The 17,715-nt window shown below is 43.4% G+C and overlaps 1 protein-coding gene across 1 annotated transcript in view; it reads right to left on the bottom strand.

Moving 5' to 3' along the window:
• Positions 1-1,122: 1,122 nt before the first annotated feature.
• The window catches only part of A2ML1 (alpha-2-macroglobulin like 1), a 105,581-nt gene continuing 88,988 nt past the window's right edge, over positions 1,123-17,715 (bottom strand). Inside the window, exons 30-37 of the mRNA XM_067464079.1 lie at positions 16,920-17,071; positions 13,500-13,715; positions 11,981-12,102; positions 11,734-11,824; positions 10,745-10,813; positions 6,587-6,689; positions 3,108-3,149; positions 1,123-1,209 (exon numbers count right to left, since the gene is read on the bottom strand). Coding sequence (XP_067320180.1) covers positions 1,184-1,209; positions 3,108-3,149; positions 6,587-6,689; positions 10,745-10,813; positions 11,734-11,824; positions 11,981-12,102; positions 13,500-13,715; positions 16,920-17,071 — 821 coding nt within the window. The 3' untranslated portion in view covers positions 1,123-1,183. The remainder of the gene's footprint in view (positions 1,210-3,107; positions 3,150-6,586; positions 6,690-10,744; positions 10,814-11,733; positions 11,825-11,980; positions 12,103-13,499; positions 13,716-16,919; positions 17,072-17,715) is intronic.

Raw genomic sequence — 17,715 nt, 5'->3', positions numbered from 1 at the left:
TGCAGCGGGTGGCCGGTCTCAGAGGAAGAGGCAATCCACTTCATGGTTCAACAAAGGAGGGCACGAGTGTCGACCCAGGCCATGTGGATCCTGCTTGCCGGCATCGCATTCTTCAGCAAAGCTGCAGGGTTCTGCGACCCCTGTCAGGCATACAGGGTGAGGAAGATATTAAAGGGCTGGAGCAGCCAAGAACCAAAGCAGGAGGACGCCAGATGCCCACTTTCATTCAAGATCCTCTGCCGCCTCACCAGGATCCTCAGGAGGATTTGCAATTCGCATTATGAAGTTAAGTTGTTTTGGGCAGCCTTCACCACTTCTTTCTTTGGGGTCCTTCGTCTGGGGGAGGTTGTAGCCAATGCCAAGACACACACATAGGGTAGGGCTCTGCAACTAGGGGACATTGCGATCCAGGGCACCTCCATGACGATTAGAATTCGGAGGTCCAAAACAGACCAGGGGGGGAAAGGGGTCTCCCTCACCATCAAGGGAACTAAGGTAGGGCAACTATGCCCAATTCGGACCCTCACCAAGTTCCTGAGCATACGGGGAACCACCCCGGGCCTGCTGTTTGTACACCAAGACGGGAGCCCCCTCACTAGGTATCAGTTCATGGCTATTTTCCGGGGGGCGCTCAAGTAGCTGGGCCTTCCACATGGTGAGTTTGGGGGACATTCTTTCAGGATAAGAGCAGCTACTGCAAGTGCCAGGAGTGGCATCCCTGTGGACAACATCAAGGCCATGGGGCGCTGGAGATCTTCAGCGTATACTTCGACTTATAAATGAGCACATACAGTATATTTGTCATAAGCATGTTATTTAATTGACATCCCTGGTTCAGTCTTATAGCATATGGACAAATGGGAGAGAGGGATAAACGGGGCAGAAAATGGGAAGGTGACATTAGCCGACCATAAAGACCAATGGTTTTGATGTGTGGGAAAGGGGCGACATCAGAAGTTTCGGGAGATTTACACATGGTGAGTGCGAGCCCTATGCATACAATATTGAAAGTAGACAGGAGAAATGGAAAGCTGCTTTGAACAGTCTGTTTATACATTTAATACCATATATTTGTTATTTTAGTATTAAAGGAGCATCCCACAAAGAATGACACAAGATGAGTCCTTTTCAGAAATTTAATTGTTCATGTTGAGATGTTTCAGATGATGATGGTAGAGGATTTTTAATGGTCGTCTTCTTTTGTTATTTCTGCGAAACAAAAAAGTGGCATTTAAAAAAATGAATTTGATAACAATCCCCCACCCAACTATTACTCCCACATGAGCTGAATTTGGAGGTCACCAATTTGGATATCATACAAAACCTCAACATTATACATCTGCCTGCCTGTCTGCCTTCTTCATCTTTTATATAAAAGTCAAAGTATATATCTACGTATGTTTATCTGCCTGTCGGCATGTATCACAAAGACTATTGCTAGGTGAAATAGCCCACTATGCTGTCACTGGGTTGATTGTTGCTACTTGAAGGATTTGCCAGGCATGTAGCCGGGGGGGGGGGGGGGGGGGGCTTGAGGGGCTTCAGCCACCCCCCTGAAATTCTCAAGGTGGTCCGCGAGAAGGCCTTACTGGTACATTATTTAAACTGTTATGTTTATTCATATCATGGTCTGATCACCATGGTCAATATACCCAGGGCCGTAGCCAGATATTTTTTGGGGGGAGGGTTGAAAATTTGAGGGGGGGGGGTTGAAACCTGCCTCCTAGCACATTAGGGGGCAGAGCAGCCTTCAATAGCCTGCAGCTCCGTCCCTGTCAACCACCTCCACCAAGTCTGGCCTCCTTAATGAGAGCATTCAACACCCCCCCCCCCAACTTGGTTGCTTCGCTACATCGGCTATTACTGCAAGTAATGACAGTGTGAATAAATTGTCAATATTTGCTTGGGATAATAGTGCTTGCAGTTCTGGAGGGACTCTTAATTTTTGCGTCTCATATTCTTAGCAGGGGGATTGGGTTAACCAGTTAAAATTCACAAGTAAACCAGTTTTTTTTTAACCTGAATTTTTTTTGGGGGGGGAGGTTGAACCCCTAACCCCCCCCCCCCCCCCCCCGGCTACAGGCCTGAATATACCTCATATGTATGGGGCTATTGAGATAACGATACAAAAGGTTTGCTAGGGTAGATCCTCAGCCCCCCCCAATCAAAATCCTGGCTACGGGCCTGGCTGTAGCTAGGTGAAGGGACCCTCTATGATGTCACTGGGAAAGAAAGGTGGCATCTGTACAAGGGGAGGGGAGGAAAGAAGGGAAAAGGAGACAAAGAAGCAAAAGAAAGGAGAGAAGGCAGGAAGGGGAGAGAGGAGAAAAAAGAGGAGGGAAGAGAAAGGAAAATGGGAAATGGGGAGAGGAAAGGAAAGAGAAAGAAGGGAGGAGAAAGGAAGGGATAAAGGAAGAGGAGGAGAAAGGGAAGGAAGAGAGAAAGAAGAGAAAGAAAGGAAGAGCAAGCAAGCAAGCAAGAGAAAGAAAGAATGAAAGAATGAAAGAAAGAAAGAAGAGAGAGAGAGAGGTATATGGAGAAAATCAAAGGAAGGAAAGACAGGAGAATGGGAGAAGGTATATGAAGAAGGAAGGAAGGAAGGAAGGAAAGAGCCATGTAGAGAGTTGCCAAAGCATTGCCATGAACAGGCCCGTAGCCAGGATTTCGATTGGGGGGGGGGCTGAGTTTTTTTCGGGGGGGGGGGTTGGGGGGGCTGAGTTTCGGGGGGGGGGCTGAGTCTGAGTGAAAGAGGGTCTACCCTAGCAAACCTTTTGTATCATTACCCCAGTACCCCCATACATATGGGATATATTGAGTATGGTGATCAGATCATGATATGAATAAACATAATAGTTTAAATAATGCACCAGTAAGGCCTTTTCACGAACCACCATGAGAATTTCGGGGGGGGGGGGCTGAAGCCCCTCAAGCCCCCCCCCCCCCGGGCTACATGCCTGGCCATGAACCATTTGGCTCCTTGCCATATGAGGATGACAATAAGATGTTGCCTAAGACAATCTAATGACCAGAAAAAGAAAAGTGACAAACCAGAACAAAGAAAAAAAGTGAGACAGAAACAGAAAAACCAGCAGTCACCTCAACCTTACCTGTGCTGCAGGGAGCATTATATCCAACAGCTGCATGATCATCTGAGTGAAAGAGAAGAAGTGAGCCGAAGTCATGTCAATGTTCTTTGTCCCCACCAGTTAACATAAAGGAATTCAAATACAATTGGCTCTCCACTTTCAGAGGTTTTACAGTCATGGTTTTGATTATTTGTGAGTTTGAAACATCTCCTGAAGTTGGAGCCACCATGTGAACAGAGACTTTTAGGATGCAGGTAAGAGGAGGAGCTGGCCCCACACCAATTCACTTACCTTGTAGATCCAACTCCTCTTCCTCTACCCATGTCCCACAAAGTTCCAACAAGGCAAACAAAGATAGTAATAGAGGAACATGAACACCTAGCACACAAGAGGAGAGGTTACTAGATTTGCCAGGGCTGGTTCCTCCTCTTTATCCATGTGGTACCGGTCCCCATACTATCTTCCTTCCTATGCTTGGTTAAAGACAGATTTGTGAGGGGAAAGGAGGAAGAGGAAAAAAAAAAAAAAAAAAGGGGGGGAGGTTTGACTTCAATTCTTGTTCGTGGCAGTTCATCTGTTTTATACATCCAAAATTTCATCTTTGTGTAATTTTTTATATGTGTGTACTCTTTTTCTAAAGAGTAATGTCTTTCTCTATTTCTGTCCCTTGATTATAAGTTCTTCTCTCAATCTTTTTTCAGTTCTTCTTTGAGGTATTCTTCAAAAAGTTTCCATTCTGTTTGCTTTATACACTTTCCTGTACTTTTCTTCAAAAAGAAAGTTAATTTGTCCATGTCTTTAATCTCGACTACTTTCCTGAGCCATTGTTCTTTTCACGGTGTTTTCTCACTTTTCCAATGTTTTGCCAAAACCATTCGTGCTGCTGTTATAAGATAAATAAACAAAATATCCTTATTTTAATCTAACTTTAGTTCATTATCTGTAATTCCTAGCAAGAGGTATTCCGGTTTCATTGGATATTTCTTTTTTAAAATCTCCTGTATTCTTTCATGTATGATTTTCCAGTAGTTGTTTGTTTCTTTGCAGGTCCACCACATGTGGAAGTAGCTTCCCTCATGCGATTGACATTTCCAACAGTTTGATCATAAATTTTTGTACATTAATCCTAATTTTTGAGGAGTCATGCACCATCTGTGGAATGTTTTGAGCCAGTTTTCCTTGAGATCAGATGAGTATGTGTATCTTGATTTCTTTTTCCATAGTTGCTCCCATTCGTGCATCTTAATTTGTCTTCCTATGGTTTTTGCCCAGTTTGTCATACAATTTTTTACTCCCTCCATCTCTGTGGCCCATTCTAGAAGTTTATTATAGATTTTTGATATATTTTTCTTTTCTGTTTTTTTTTAGATTGCCCCAAAAATCTTCTTTGCCGTTAAAGCCTAGTTTTTTGTCCTGATTAAAAGCTTCTTTTATCTGTGCATACTGGAGCCATGTTAAGTGGTTGAATTTCTTGGTCAGTTCTTCTTGTGTTTTCGGCTCAAACGTATCCTTAGATTTTTTAAAGATTTCTTTATAAGTTGGCCAGATTGTCCATCCTAATAGTCGTCGTTGTTTTGCTTCTAGGGGTGATAGCCATATCAGAGTTTTGGTGAAGTGACCCTTTATGATGTCACTGGGAAAGAAAGGTGACATCTGTACCAGGGGAGGGGAGGAAAGAAGGGAAAAGGAGACAAAGAAGCAAAAGAAAGGAGAGAAGGCAGGAAGGGGAGAGGGGAGGAAAAAAAGAGGAGGGAAGGAAGAGAAAGGAAAATGGGAAATGGGAAGAGGAAAGGAAAGAGAAAGAAGGGAGGAGAAAGGAAGGGATAAGGGAAGCGGAGGAGAAAGGGAAGGAAGAGAGAAAGAAGGGAAGAGAAAGAAGGGAAGAGAAAGAAAGGAAGAGCAAGCAAGCAAGCAAGAGAAAGAAAGAATGAAAGAAAGAAGAGAGAGAGAGGTATATGGAGAAAATCAAAGGAAGGAAAGACAGGAGAATGGGAGAAGGTATATGAAGAAGAAGGAAGGAAAGAAAGAGCCATGTAGAGAGCTGCCAAAGCATTGCCATGAACAGGCCCGTAGCCAGGATTTCGATTGGGGGGGGGGGGCTGAGTTTTTTTTTTCGGGGGGGGGGTGAGTTTTGCGGGGGGCTGAGTCTGAGTGAAAGAGGGTCTACCCTAGCAAACTCGAATGGCAAGTGTCTCTGATTTATCTGGATTCAGTTTCTATTTGTTTTTCTCCATTAACTCCTCTAGGCATTCATTCAGACACACCATTCTTAGTTAAAACTGTTATTGAAGGCATGGAAAGATATATTTGGGTTGAAAGCACCCTTCCCAAGCTTCTGGATTCTGTCTTTCATGTAAATGTTTAAAAAGCAGTGGGAATATAATGGCACATTGTAGGATGCCACATAGTTGCTCCTGTTTTGGGGGAACTGCTATCCACAAGCATCACCATCTGGAACCTGCCTGAGAAGTACAACTGGAACCAATGCAACACAGTGCCTCTGATTCCCAACCCCTCCATGTGTTCCAGAAGGGTCAAAAGTATCGAAACCCGCTGAGAGGTCTAGAAGCACCAACAGGGACACAGGCCCTTTATTGGTTTTGAGATGGAGATCATCCATGAAAACGGTCATTGCAGTTTCATCTCTGTATGTTGCTCTAAAGCTGGTTTGAAATCAGTCACGTGTCTACCTGGAGTTGGAAGGCAGTTTCATAGAATCATAGAATCAAAGAGTTGGAAGAGACCTCATGGGCCATCCAGTCCAACCCCATTCTGCCAAGAAGCAGGAATATTGCATTCAAATCACCCCTGACAGAGGGCCATCCAGCCTCTGTTTAAAAGCTTCCAAAGAAGGAGCCTCCACCACACTCCGGGGCAGAGAGTTCCACTGCTGAACGGCTCTCACAGTCAGGAAGTTCTTCCTCACGTTCAGATGGAATCTCCTCTCTTGTAGTTTGAAGCCATTGTTCCGTGTCCTAGTCTCCAGGGAGGCAGAAAACAAGCTTGCTCCCTCCTCCCTGTGGCTTCCTCTCACATATTTATACATGGCTATCATATCTCCTCTCAACCTTCTCTTCTTCAGGTTAAACATGTCTAGCTCCTTAACCACTCCTCATAGGGATTGTTCTCCAGACCCTTGATCATTTTTGTCGCCCTCCTCTGGACATATTCCAGCTTGTCAATATCTAGTTTCATGCACAACATTATTAAAAACACTCTGTACAAAATTACCCTTTTTTCTATGTGTATAAGTTATATATGAAGCATACATGAATTTCATGTTTAGACTGGGATCCCATCTCCAAAAGAGCTCATTATATAAATATATGCAAATACAGCTATTTTTAAAACAATAACAACAATAATAATAACAAATAAGAGTAAATTAAAAGAGATATAATCTGAAGCATCTTGGCAAAGATCTGTGTGAGCAAAAATGTAGGACTTACAATGAATAGTGTAACTGAATATCAAGCCATGATAGCCAGTAAATCACTTACCTGGATGATAATAATCATAGACTTTCACAATTGCTGGCTTCAGATCAAGCACTTCAAATTCCTGCTCCACAGAGAAATGGTAGCTTTGAACATTCTTATCCAGCTAAGGAAAATGAGAGAATAAGAAAAGGTTTTGCATCTGTATGAGATTTCTCCCAGGATGCATTCCTGAAGCCAAAAGTACTGTATATTCCGGCATATAAGACGACTGGGCGTATAAGACGACCCCCAACTTTTCCAGTTAAAATATAGAGTTTGGGATATACTCGCCATATAAGACTACCCCTCTTCCAACACACACCAAATAAAAATTTTAAAAGCATCAGATTTGATTTCAATACAGTGATTTCCCCTTCACCTCACCATCGGGACCGCATTAAGTCCACGAATCCTGATGAATGGATTTTCTTCTACCGTACTTGTACAGCGTCGCCCTTAATGCTTTCATACAGTCGCTGCATACGGCAGGGACGCGGCCACTGCCATTTTTGAGCTCCCCCCACAATATGCAGCAACCACAGATTCTCCAATCTGGATTGGAAGTTTCAGCACTCGCTCTATAAGACGACCCCCAGCGTATAAGACTACTCCCACATATAAGACGACTCTCATGCATAAGGCTACTCCAGCGTATAAGACGACCCCCCGTGTATAAGACTACTCCCGCATATAAGACTACCCCCGCATTTAAGACAACCCCTGACTTTTGAGAAGATTTTCTTGGGTTAGAAAGTAGTCTAATACGCCAGAATATATGGTACTCTTATTTGTATCCCCCTTTTCATGGTGATCTACAAGTTTATTATTTATTTGCTTCATTTATATCCCACCTTTATCACCTCTGCAGGGGGACTCAAGGTGGCTTACAACTCCGGCAAGATTCAATGCAGTTTAAAACATAACCATAAAACATATCTCATCAAATAAACTAAGATCTGCAGAGACACTCGCTGGAACACCTCAGCAAGCAAGAGTCCAAAAGTGGCAGGCTCAAACCCAGAACCTCAACGAATGGCTGGTAGCAAATGAGAGACTCCCCCCTGGGCACACAGAAAGTGTCAGGATTTATTGAGATATAATTGTGTGTTTTAAATGTAATTCTTGTATTACCAGTATGGATGCCACTTGGAGTGTAATGTTATGCTGAAATGTTTATGTTGAGGCTGTGATTGAGTGACCTTAAGATAAGCTCTCTGCTGCTGAGAAAAATTAGGGAGTTAACCACTTGGAGCAGAAGAGCTAAGCAGCTGCAAAAGAACTGTGTTGACTTTCAGTTTTCCTGTGTGTTCCTGTGTCGCTCGCTGAAGATGGATGTACTTTTGCTCTGTGCTTAGTAAACTGAGTTTTCTTGTAACCTGACATCTCCAGAGTCCATGATTTTACAGAGCTGTAACTGGTGTATCTAGCATTTGCTTCTGTCAAGTTGTGCCTTAGCTTGTCAGAAAGCTGGGCGACTTGGAAGGCACTGAATAGACTGTGCTCTGGCACCACGAGATGCAGAGCTAACCTTAAGAAATGGGGCTACAAAATGGAATCCACGACATGCGAATATGGAGAAGAGCAAACTACAGACCACCTGCTGCAATGCAGCCTGAGCCTTGCTAAATGCACAATGGAGGACCTTCTTGCAGCAACACCAGATGGGGTCTGTCTGATGTTGCTGGAGAAGGCTGTGGGAGGGGGCACTGAGAAGGCCCTGTCTCTTGTCTCCACCAGTTGCACTTGTGAAGGAGGTCTCCCCAACCAATCTTACAGCTCTTGTTGGCTCATAGGAGATGTGTTCAGTCAGGTAAGTTGGACCATTTAGGGCTTTATAGGCCAAGTCCAGCACTCTGAATTGGGCTTGGTAGCTTTCTAAGCCTGGAAAATCATCTCAAAAATGGGGAGTCGTCTTGTACCCCAGCATAATTTTTTTTGGATCATTTTTCCCTCGTCTCCCTCGCCCTTGGCATCCCCTCGTGGTGGAGCCTGAGGAGGAGGGAAGGAGGGAGGGGGCGAGGAGGAGGAGCGGCAGCCTTTGCTACCGATCTGGCAGCCTACTGGGCTGCCTTCACCCTCGCAGGCATTGAGTTGGGTCCGCCTCCACCCTCCATCTCAGTGTAGCTGCTGCAGGAGGGAGCCAAAGCCAGAGGGGCGGGGCCTCTGGCTGCTCCGCCCTGCCCCCGCAGAGGGCCCCGCCCCCGGTTCCGCCCCCCCCCCGCTCCGGCTTCAACTCCTGCTGCTTTACCAGGCCGGCGAGGGTGTTTGCATGCAGAGCTAGCAGCAGACCAGTGGCGGAGGGGACAGCACAGCATTTATACATGGCTCTCATCATGTCTCCTCTCAGCCTTCTCTTCTTCAGACTAAACATACCCAGCTCTTTAAGCCACTCCTCATAGGGCTTGTTCTCCAGAACCTTGATCATTTTAGTCATCCTCTTCCTCTGGACACGTTCCAGCTTGTCAACATCTCTCTTCAATGGTGGTGCCCAGAATTGGACACAATGTAATTCCAGGTTTGGTCTAACCATGGCAGAATAGAGCATGGGGAGCATGACTTCCCTGGATCTAGACACTATGCTCCTATTGATGCAGGCCAAAATCCTATTGGTTTTTTTTTTTTTTTTGCCACCGCATGACATTGTTGACTCATGTTTAACTTGTTGTCCACAAGGACCCCAAGATCTTTTTCACACATACCGCTCTCGAGCCACGCATCCCCCATTCTGTATCTTTGCATTTCATTTTTGACAGAAGTCAAACTGGAAAGCTCTTATTGACCCAGGGTCCCCCTTCCTCTTTTCTGATCTCTTTTCCCCTTCTAACAATTAAACATCACCTGGCTGTGTTCTTGAGAAACTCTAAAACAATTCAAGCTGTCACGGTGATTTAAGGATGAAGACATGTCAAGATGTGACCCAGTAAACATGTGCCATGCCAAATGCTACATTTCTGAAGGATGAGGGTCCAACCTGCCCCTCTCTTCTGATAGGAGGTCCTGATTTATAAAGACTGCTTATAGATAAAAATTCTACAAATGCTTTGCCTTCACCTCAGTAGTCATAGTACAAAGCCTGACTTCTATTTGCATACAAGCTTCTATGCCAACATACATGTAATCTGAACCATTTAAAGCCTGCTTTCATACTTGCCAGCATGATGTAAAGGACCCAGAGTGTAAATGAAATTCAAGGGAGGAAGAGCAACTATAATGTCCAATGTAAGGTACAATGTCCCTCTCATAGGAACCTGCATGTCAGAAGCATTTGAATTCAAATTACCATATTGAATTCAAATCTGATTTTTAAATTTTTTTATTTGGTGTGCATTGGAAGAGGGGTGGTCTTATACGGCGAGTATATCCCAAACTCTATATTTTACTGGAAAAGTTGGGGGTCGTCTTATACGCCCAGTCGTCTTATATGCCGGAATATACGGTACTGCTAAAAGCGGGGGAGGTGTTTTACGATGCCATAAAGAAAGATCAGAAAATGCTGAGTGACCAAAGGAAGAAGGAAGTCCTGACAACTCTTTATCATAGAGAATAGAGCAACAGCACCCCCTGGACTCAAGCCCAACCTTTCATGGCACCTCCTTCTGTTCTGTATGTCTGTGTATTGTCTATACAAAGTGGCATTGAATGTTTGCCGTGTATGTGTACTGTGATCCTCCCTGAGACTCTTTCGGGGTGAGAAGGGCTGAATTTAAATAAAGTATTGTTATTGTTATGATTATCAGTCAGGATGGGCAGAGGTCCAGAATGCATGTGGTCACCCTTGCCTCTCCAAGGATCTTGTCCACATTCTCGGACCGCACAATTTGAAATGAATCCATTAAAACTGGACTATCAGATGCTCATGCTACATCTTCAGTCTGCCATTAACATGGCATCCAGGTTGAAGTGGGTCAGAGCAAATGTCGGCAAAGAACCAAGAAAATGCTTCACAGCAAGCTGCCGAATTGTCAGGGACCTCATATTGTGACTAAGGATTTAACAACCTTCTGACTGTTTGAAACAGCTTGGCTGGATGGTTCCTTGCAGACGCAAAGTTGGCTGCAAAGAGAGAATTTTTTGCGGCATTGATTGCTTGTTATCTATCATTGCTGTCCACTCCCTGCCCATCCCTCCAGATTGCTGATCCATACTGAACTGATAGCCATCTCCTTATCCAGTTCTCACCTCATCCAGGTAAATAATGGTCTTGTCAGGGTCAAGTTCCACTTTCTTTACATGGGTGTTGTCTTTCAGCTGCCAGAAAACAGAACGAGACAAAGTTAGGGAGAATCCTGCTTACGATTTTGTGGGCATCAGCTATGAACTAAACCAATAATTGTGAATGCACATTTATGCAAAAACTGAGATCAAGGAGTTCCACATTTTAAAAATCCATCTGCATAATAAACTGTGAGTGACTTTTGGGTTGCATCCAGCTTCCAGTTCATCACAGCTCCGGACTCTCATGTTAGCTGGACTTTTCTGGATGGTTTGCTCACCATATCATAGAATCATAGAATCAAAGAGTTGGAAGAGACCTCATGGGCCATCCAGTCCAACCCCCTGCCAAGAAGCAGGAATATTGCATTCAAATCACCCCTGACAGATGGCCATCCAGCCTCTGTTTAAAAGCTTCCAAAGAAGGAGCCTCCACCACACTCCGGGGCAGAGAGTTCCACTGCTGAACGGCTCTCACAGTCAGGAAGTTCTTCCTCATGTTCAGATGGAATCTCCTCTCTTGTAGTTTGAAGCCATTGTTCCGCATCCTAGTCTCCAAGGAAGCAGAAGCTTGCTCCCTCCTCCCTGTGGCTTCCTCTCACATATTTATACATGGCTATCATATCTCCTCTTCAGGCTAAACATGCCCAGCTCCTTAAGCCGCTCTTCATAGGGCTTGTTCTCCAGACCCTTGATCATTTTAGTCACCCTCCTCTGGACACACTCCAGCTTGTCAATCTCTCTCTTGAATTGTGGGGCCCAGAATATCTGAGCTGGTTGGCATATTCTAGTAGACAAAGTGACAATCCCTCAAACTACTTTCAGGAAAGTCAAAATTATTCTACTATTTTAAATTTGGCAAGTGCCTCTGCATCTCAACTTGCACTGGTTTGCCATGTGACAGTATTGGAGCTGCCTTTTCCTAGATAAAGTATTGGAGCCAAAGACCTCCTCACCTTTTTCACAGATTTTTTCACTGGGATGTATCCTGATACCATGTTCACTTCTATCAGAGCCATGTTGCTTGCCTCTCGTTCACCTATATAGCTACAGGAAGAAGGGAAAACATCTCAGTAAGGAAGATACTGGAGAAGGTGAGGCCATTTAGAGAACCAAGTAAAGAGAACAATTCTGCACACCTCTGAAAGCCTCTCCAACAAATATTTTTGGAGCTTATGCACCAAATAAAATAAAATGTCATACCTCACTTGTAGAATGATGTCAAAATTTTTCTTGGATTTCTGGTTGCATTCTTCTGGGGATGTTGTAACATTCAGTTCAAAAACTTTGGGCTTCTCAGGTTGGTGATTGAAATGAAGGATGGTCTAGGTAAGAGAAAAACTTTGCTGCATCATGGATATTGCTATCAAACAAACAATGTACTGCATGCACGGTCATTTCAATAAACCTATCAAATTCAAAGCAAAATGTGCAGTTCTGGAAGTGGTACATTCACAAGAGGTGAGATGACATACACCGGGATTGTGGCGCAGCTGGCTGAGTGTCAGCTGCATTAAGATCACTCTGACCAAAAGGTCATGAGTTCGAACCCAGCCCGGGTTGGAGTGGGTTTCCAACCAATTGCATGTAGCCTGTTGTCGACCTTTGCAACCCCTAAAGACAGTTGCATCAGTCAAGTAGGAAAATTAGGTACCACCTTAAAGTGTGGGGAGGCTAAATTAACTAATTTATGAGGCCATAAAGAAGACTCCAGCAGAGCATTCCAGCAGGGAAGCATGTGGGCAATGCGGAAGTACTTCATCAGCGTCGCAGATGGACGATGAAAGTGACAGCTCCCCTGGCGTCCAGAAAAAGTTAAATAGCCTCTGTCTATGTCTGTATATGTTTGTATGTCAACAATTGGCATTGAATGTTTGCCACATATGTGTACACTGTAATCCGCCCTGAGTCCCCTGTGGGGTGAGAAGGGAGGAATATAAAAGCTGTAAATAAAATAAATAAATAAATAAATAAATGGACAACTTAGAGCTCTTTCATTTTGATAGAGACTTCTTTCCAAGTTAAGCCATTCAGTTCATTCACACTAAATGAAATTACTTGAGTTGCCTAAAGAGTCCTCCCCCGGCCCAGCCTTTTAAGCAAGAAAGAATTGCACAGTCCTTGATTAATCCAGATTATGTCTCCTGGTGAGCATAAACTGTTGGAAGAACAGACATAAACTTCTCCAAAAGATTGTCTGAACTTCCCTCCCCTTGCTGCAGAATATGGCACAGGATTGAAGAGTATGTATTTCCTATTGAACGAGGCCTGAACAAGTGACCATGTTGTTGGCTTAGGTTGCTGATTTTCTGAACTCATTTTGTTTGTCCTGAAACACCATCAGTATGGTGCCTACAAAACAGTGATTAGGGAATATGACTATGGGTGGATGCTTTTAAAGGGAATCCTCTTATTGGGTCCAGCATATAATAGACCAGAATGGTTCATCTAAGTCAGGGGTCCACAAACTTTTTAAACAGAGGGCCAGGTCATAGTCCCTCAAACTATTGGAGGGCCGGATTATAATTTGAAAAAAAAAATTAGAATGAATTCCTATGCACAGTGCACGTATCTTAATTGTGGTGCAAAAAACACTTTAGAACAATACAATAATTAAAATGAAGAACAATTTTAACAAATATAAACTTATTAGTATTTCATTGGGAAGTGTGGGCCTGCTTTTGGTTGATGAGATAGGATTGTTGTTGTTTCCATGGCTCACCTGCACATATGCGCAGCCATTCCCCGACACCTCAAAATGGTATTGACCTGGGACAGCTGGAAGAGAGGCCTGCTGCAGCACCAGCTGGTTCTTCTTGTCCACATGGAATTCATGCTGGAAATCCTCGCCTGATTTCACCACTACCTTCAGGTCATCTATCTCACGATAAGTTAAGGAAGCGTACTTTGCTAATGCCTGCATCCCAACAATAGTTTCCTGCAAAAAAATAATAGAAATATTGGGAATGGTAAGTGTTCATGACTCTCCTTGAAGTCACAGGAAAGGAATCCAATGCACAGAAATCTTGGCAATGTAGCATTCAATTTCTCTTCTGGAACCCTGATTATGGACAATCCCACCTAGAAACCCATTTGGTGGAACAATGGGTGCATCTGCTCTGTAGAATCAGTGCAGTTTGACATCACTGTAACTATGGCTCAAAAGTATTGAATCTGGGGATTTATAATTTTGTGAGGCACCAGCACTCTTTGACAAAAAAGATAAAAGACGCTGTAAAACTACAACCCCATGATTACACATCATTGAACCACGAATGTTAGTGGTGTCAAGCCGTATTAAACCTACTGTGTTGATGCACCAAATATTTTCATCTAAAACATATATTTTCCATTAAAGCCTTTGAGGTCTAGCTGAGATACCAGTTTCCCATTTATATGATTTTAACTTGTTTTAATGTATTAATTCTTAAATATGTTTGAAATTATAAATTATGTTTACGAGATCATATTATTATTATTTACATTATTTTAATTAACTTACATGCATCATGGAAATTCCAGCATGGGAAACCCATCGCCCTGCGGCCCGCATCGCCCACCCTTTCCTTCACCCCAACTCACGGGGGAAGTGTCTGCCACCTGGCTTCCCCCCATTGTTTCCTATGCAACACGGGAAGCCTCCTGTGTTGTTGCCACCATAGATTGCCAATGCTTCTACTTCACTTGTGGCATGAAGCCCTGCCAGAAGTAGATCTATGTCATAGGAAGGGAGCCAGCAGGCTCCATGCTGCAAGTGAAGTTGACGTGTTGTGTGATGGGCTGCTGTAAAACCATTTGAAGTAGAGTGCCCAACAATTATGCTGTTGGGCATACTTTGGACCTTGTTTTCTGTGCAGGATCAAACGATTGTGGTGTAGAGGAACTTTTCAATTGTCATGAATCTATCACTATCTGGTCAGGTTTAGACTTGCTGGGACTTCAAATCTCCGCATGGGTGGGGGACCAATTAAAATGGTCCACCCCAGGAGGCTTATGGATCCGGATGGCTTCCTGACAGCTCTTGGGGATCTTACAGCCACCTCGTAAAATGATTCTGTCAAAGTTTTGGCTGACCTATGGAATGGGAAAATGGCCAGGGCGGTGGACACAATCACTCCTGAATGTCCCCTCTCATGGAGCAGAGCCAAACCAGCCCCTTGGAGATTAGAGCAACATGGGTGGAAAACTGAAAGTGAATCTGACCAAGCACGGGCTACAGCATGTTTAAAAACCTACTTTGTAGCAATGGAGGCAGCAGAGAAACCGTTTATTGCTGCCACCATTGCATCTGCAAGGTCCTGTCCAGCTGAGCTATTTCGAGTAGTCAGTGTCAAAGAGCTATTACATACGGGTCCTAAAGGAGAAAATTCTGACCATTCAACAGCCCACTGTGAAAAATTTGCAAGGCACTTTGCAAATAAAGCCACTCAGATCCGTTCCAACATTGACCTTGATTTATGGGAGTTATAGTTCACCTGCATACAAAGAAACTGACCCCCATCAACAATGGACTGGGACCAAAATTGGCACAGAGAAGCCCCATGACCAAGTGAACATACTGCAGGACTTTGTGGGAACAGACCTTGGTTTTGGGAGTTGTAGTTCACTTGCATCCAGAGAGCACTGAACCCAACTAACGACTGACCTAGATCACACTTGGCACACAGATCCAATATGGCCAACTGTGAATACTGGCAGGGTTTAGGGGTGATTGCTCTGAGAATCTGGGAGTTGTAGTTCACCCATATCCTGAGAACAATAAACCCAGCTGACAATGAATCTGGACCAAACTTGGCACACAGACATAACATGTCAAACTGTGAATGTGTTATATGGGGTAAAATAATAATAATAATATGTCATTGCGCGCATGCAATTAGGACAATTTTACAAATTACTTACGTCTAGCAAAATAAAATATATATATTTTTTAAAAAATCAATATTTCTCTTTAACACTAGAATTCCAGATTACTTGATATGGGGAAAAATATATTGCTGCATCTTTTTAGGCTATTTGTTTACATAATCAAATTGTTAAAATATACATATATTGTATATGCTTCCCTTTGGGTTGCTTTATATGACTTACATCAATTAAGTACAAGTGTACTGCTTAAGTATACCTTTGGGGCATTTTTTTCTCAATCTTTCAGTTAGACTCTGACATTTACCTTGCTTTATTTTAATTTTTCACCACACTTTGGTATCTAAATGTCCAGAACCTGGTTCACAATATGATTAACAATACTGGCTAACACACATTTTGGTGCCCCAAATGTCAGCCCTATTTTTGTGTATATCTAATCTGCTGATTCCAAAAATGGCATCAGTTTTCCAATATCACCAGGTTTTGAGATACAGACCATATGCCATCTACCAGTCTTCATCAGCTTGCCCATAGAAAACCATAATATGTAAGAAACTGGAGCTGTTGTGGTCTGTTTAATGCAATTTTCTGAATCAGTGCCCCAAATAACCCAGGAACACCCCTAAAAACCAAGACACCAAGATTCTTTTTCTTGGACTGTGAAATTGTTTGAGAGCACTAGTATCATAATATATGATTTTTACCTTAAAGGTAAAGGTAGTCCCCTGACATTAAGTCCAGTCATGTCTGACTCTGGGGTGTGGTGTTCATCTCCATTTCTAAGCCGAAGAGCCAGCGTTGTCCGTAGACACCTCCAAGGTCATGTGGCCAGCATGACTGCATGGAGCGCCGTTACCTTCCCACCGGAGCGGTACCTATTCATCTACTCACATTTGCATGTTTTCAAACTGTTAGATTTTTTACCTTACTTCTTCCAATAGTGCCCATTCTTTCTTCCAAATGTTTCCAATATCCAGGTATCTGCACATCCTTACATTTTGCAAAATATATTCAAAGCACTGTGGGCAAGCTATAACAATAGACCTTTGCTATCAAATGGTAATGCCATATTTATATAGGAAAAATTCACTATTCCTCATTCTGTTGGCCAAGGCATCCAAGGCCCAGGATTTAGTGTGGCAAGCTCTTATTCCTAGATTGTGTATTTCTTGGTCATCAGGGCAAGCGTTACCAATATAAGGCTCACAAAGATAGCTAGGTCCCGACTGCTAGCCCTAACCTGCCCTCCCAAATGACAAATCTAGCCTGTTACCTGTGTGGAGGAGAAACCTCCATATGAGTTCTGCTGTGGGGTGAGCGCACGCACAATCTGGGAAGCTTTCTCTAAAGGCACCTCTGGCATAGCAAGGTAAGTCAAGAGAACGTAGATCATGGTCTCAGTCTCCGGAAAGGATATGATTCCAGCTACAAAAGGAAAAAGAAAGAGTGGTATAGAAAGCCTTTTTGTGCACAATAAAAAGTCAACCACTGGGACCCCATCAGCTCTTGTCATAAGAATCCAGAGCACGAATTACCAATGTTTTCCCAAAGCCTCCTGCATCACAGACAGCTCCATTCTCTATGCTTGCATTTCTCCAAAAATATCAAAATATTGCATAAAAAGCAATATACAGTGTTTTCTTCTTTTTCGGATGGCCCCTGCCACCTGGCACAGTGATCTATTTCTTAAAATGGCACATTGTTTACTAAAACTGTGCCTGGGTTTGCTGTTCTTGTTATTTTTCCAATCAAGTTTTGGCACAGCTCTCTCTCTGAAAAAATACTGAGATAGATACTCCTCTTAGGCAGAAAAAACAAAATGCAAAGATACAGAATGGGGGATGCCTGGCTCGAGAGCAGTACATGTGAAAAAGATATTGGAGTCCTTGTGGACAGCAAGTTAAACATGAGCCAACAATGTGATGTGGCGGCAAAAAAAGTCAATGGGATTTTGGCCTTCATCAATAGGAGCATAGTGTCTAGATCTAGGGAAGTAATGCTACCCCTCTATTCCGCCTTGGTTAGACCACACCTGGAATATTGTGTCCAATTCTGGGCAACACAATTGA

Source organism: Anolis sagrei, chromosome 2 (genome assembly GCF_037176765.1).
Source record: "Anolis sagrei isolate rAnoSag1 chromosome 2, rAnoSag1.mat, whole genome shotgun sequence".
Lineage (NCBI taxonomy): Eukaryota > Metazoa > Chordata > Lepidosauria > Squamata > Dactyloidae > Anolis > Anolis sagrei.
This window is presented reverse-complemented; position numbering and strand designations above follow the sequence as displayed.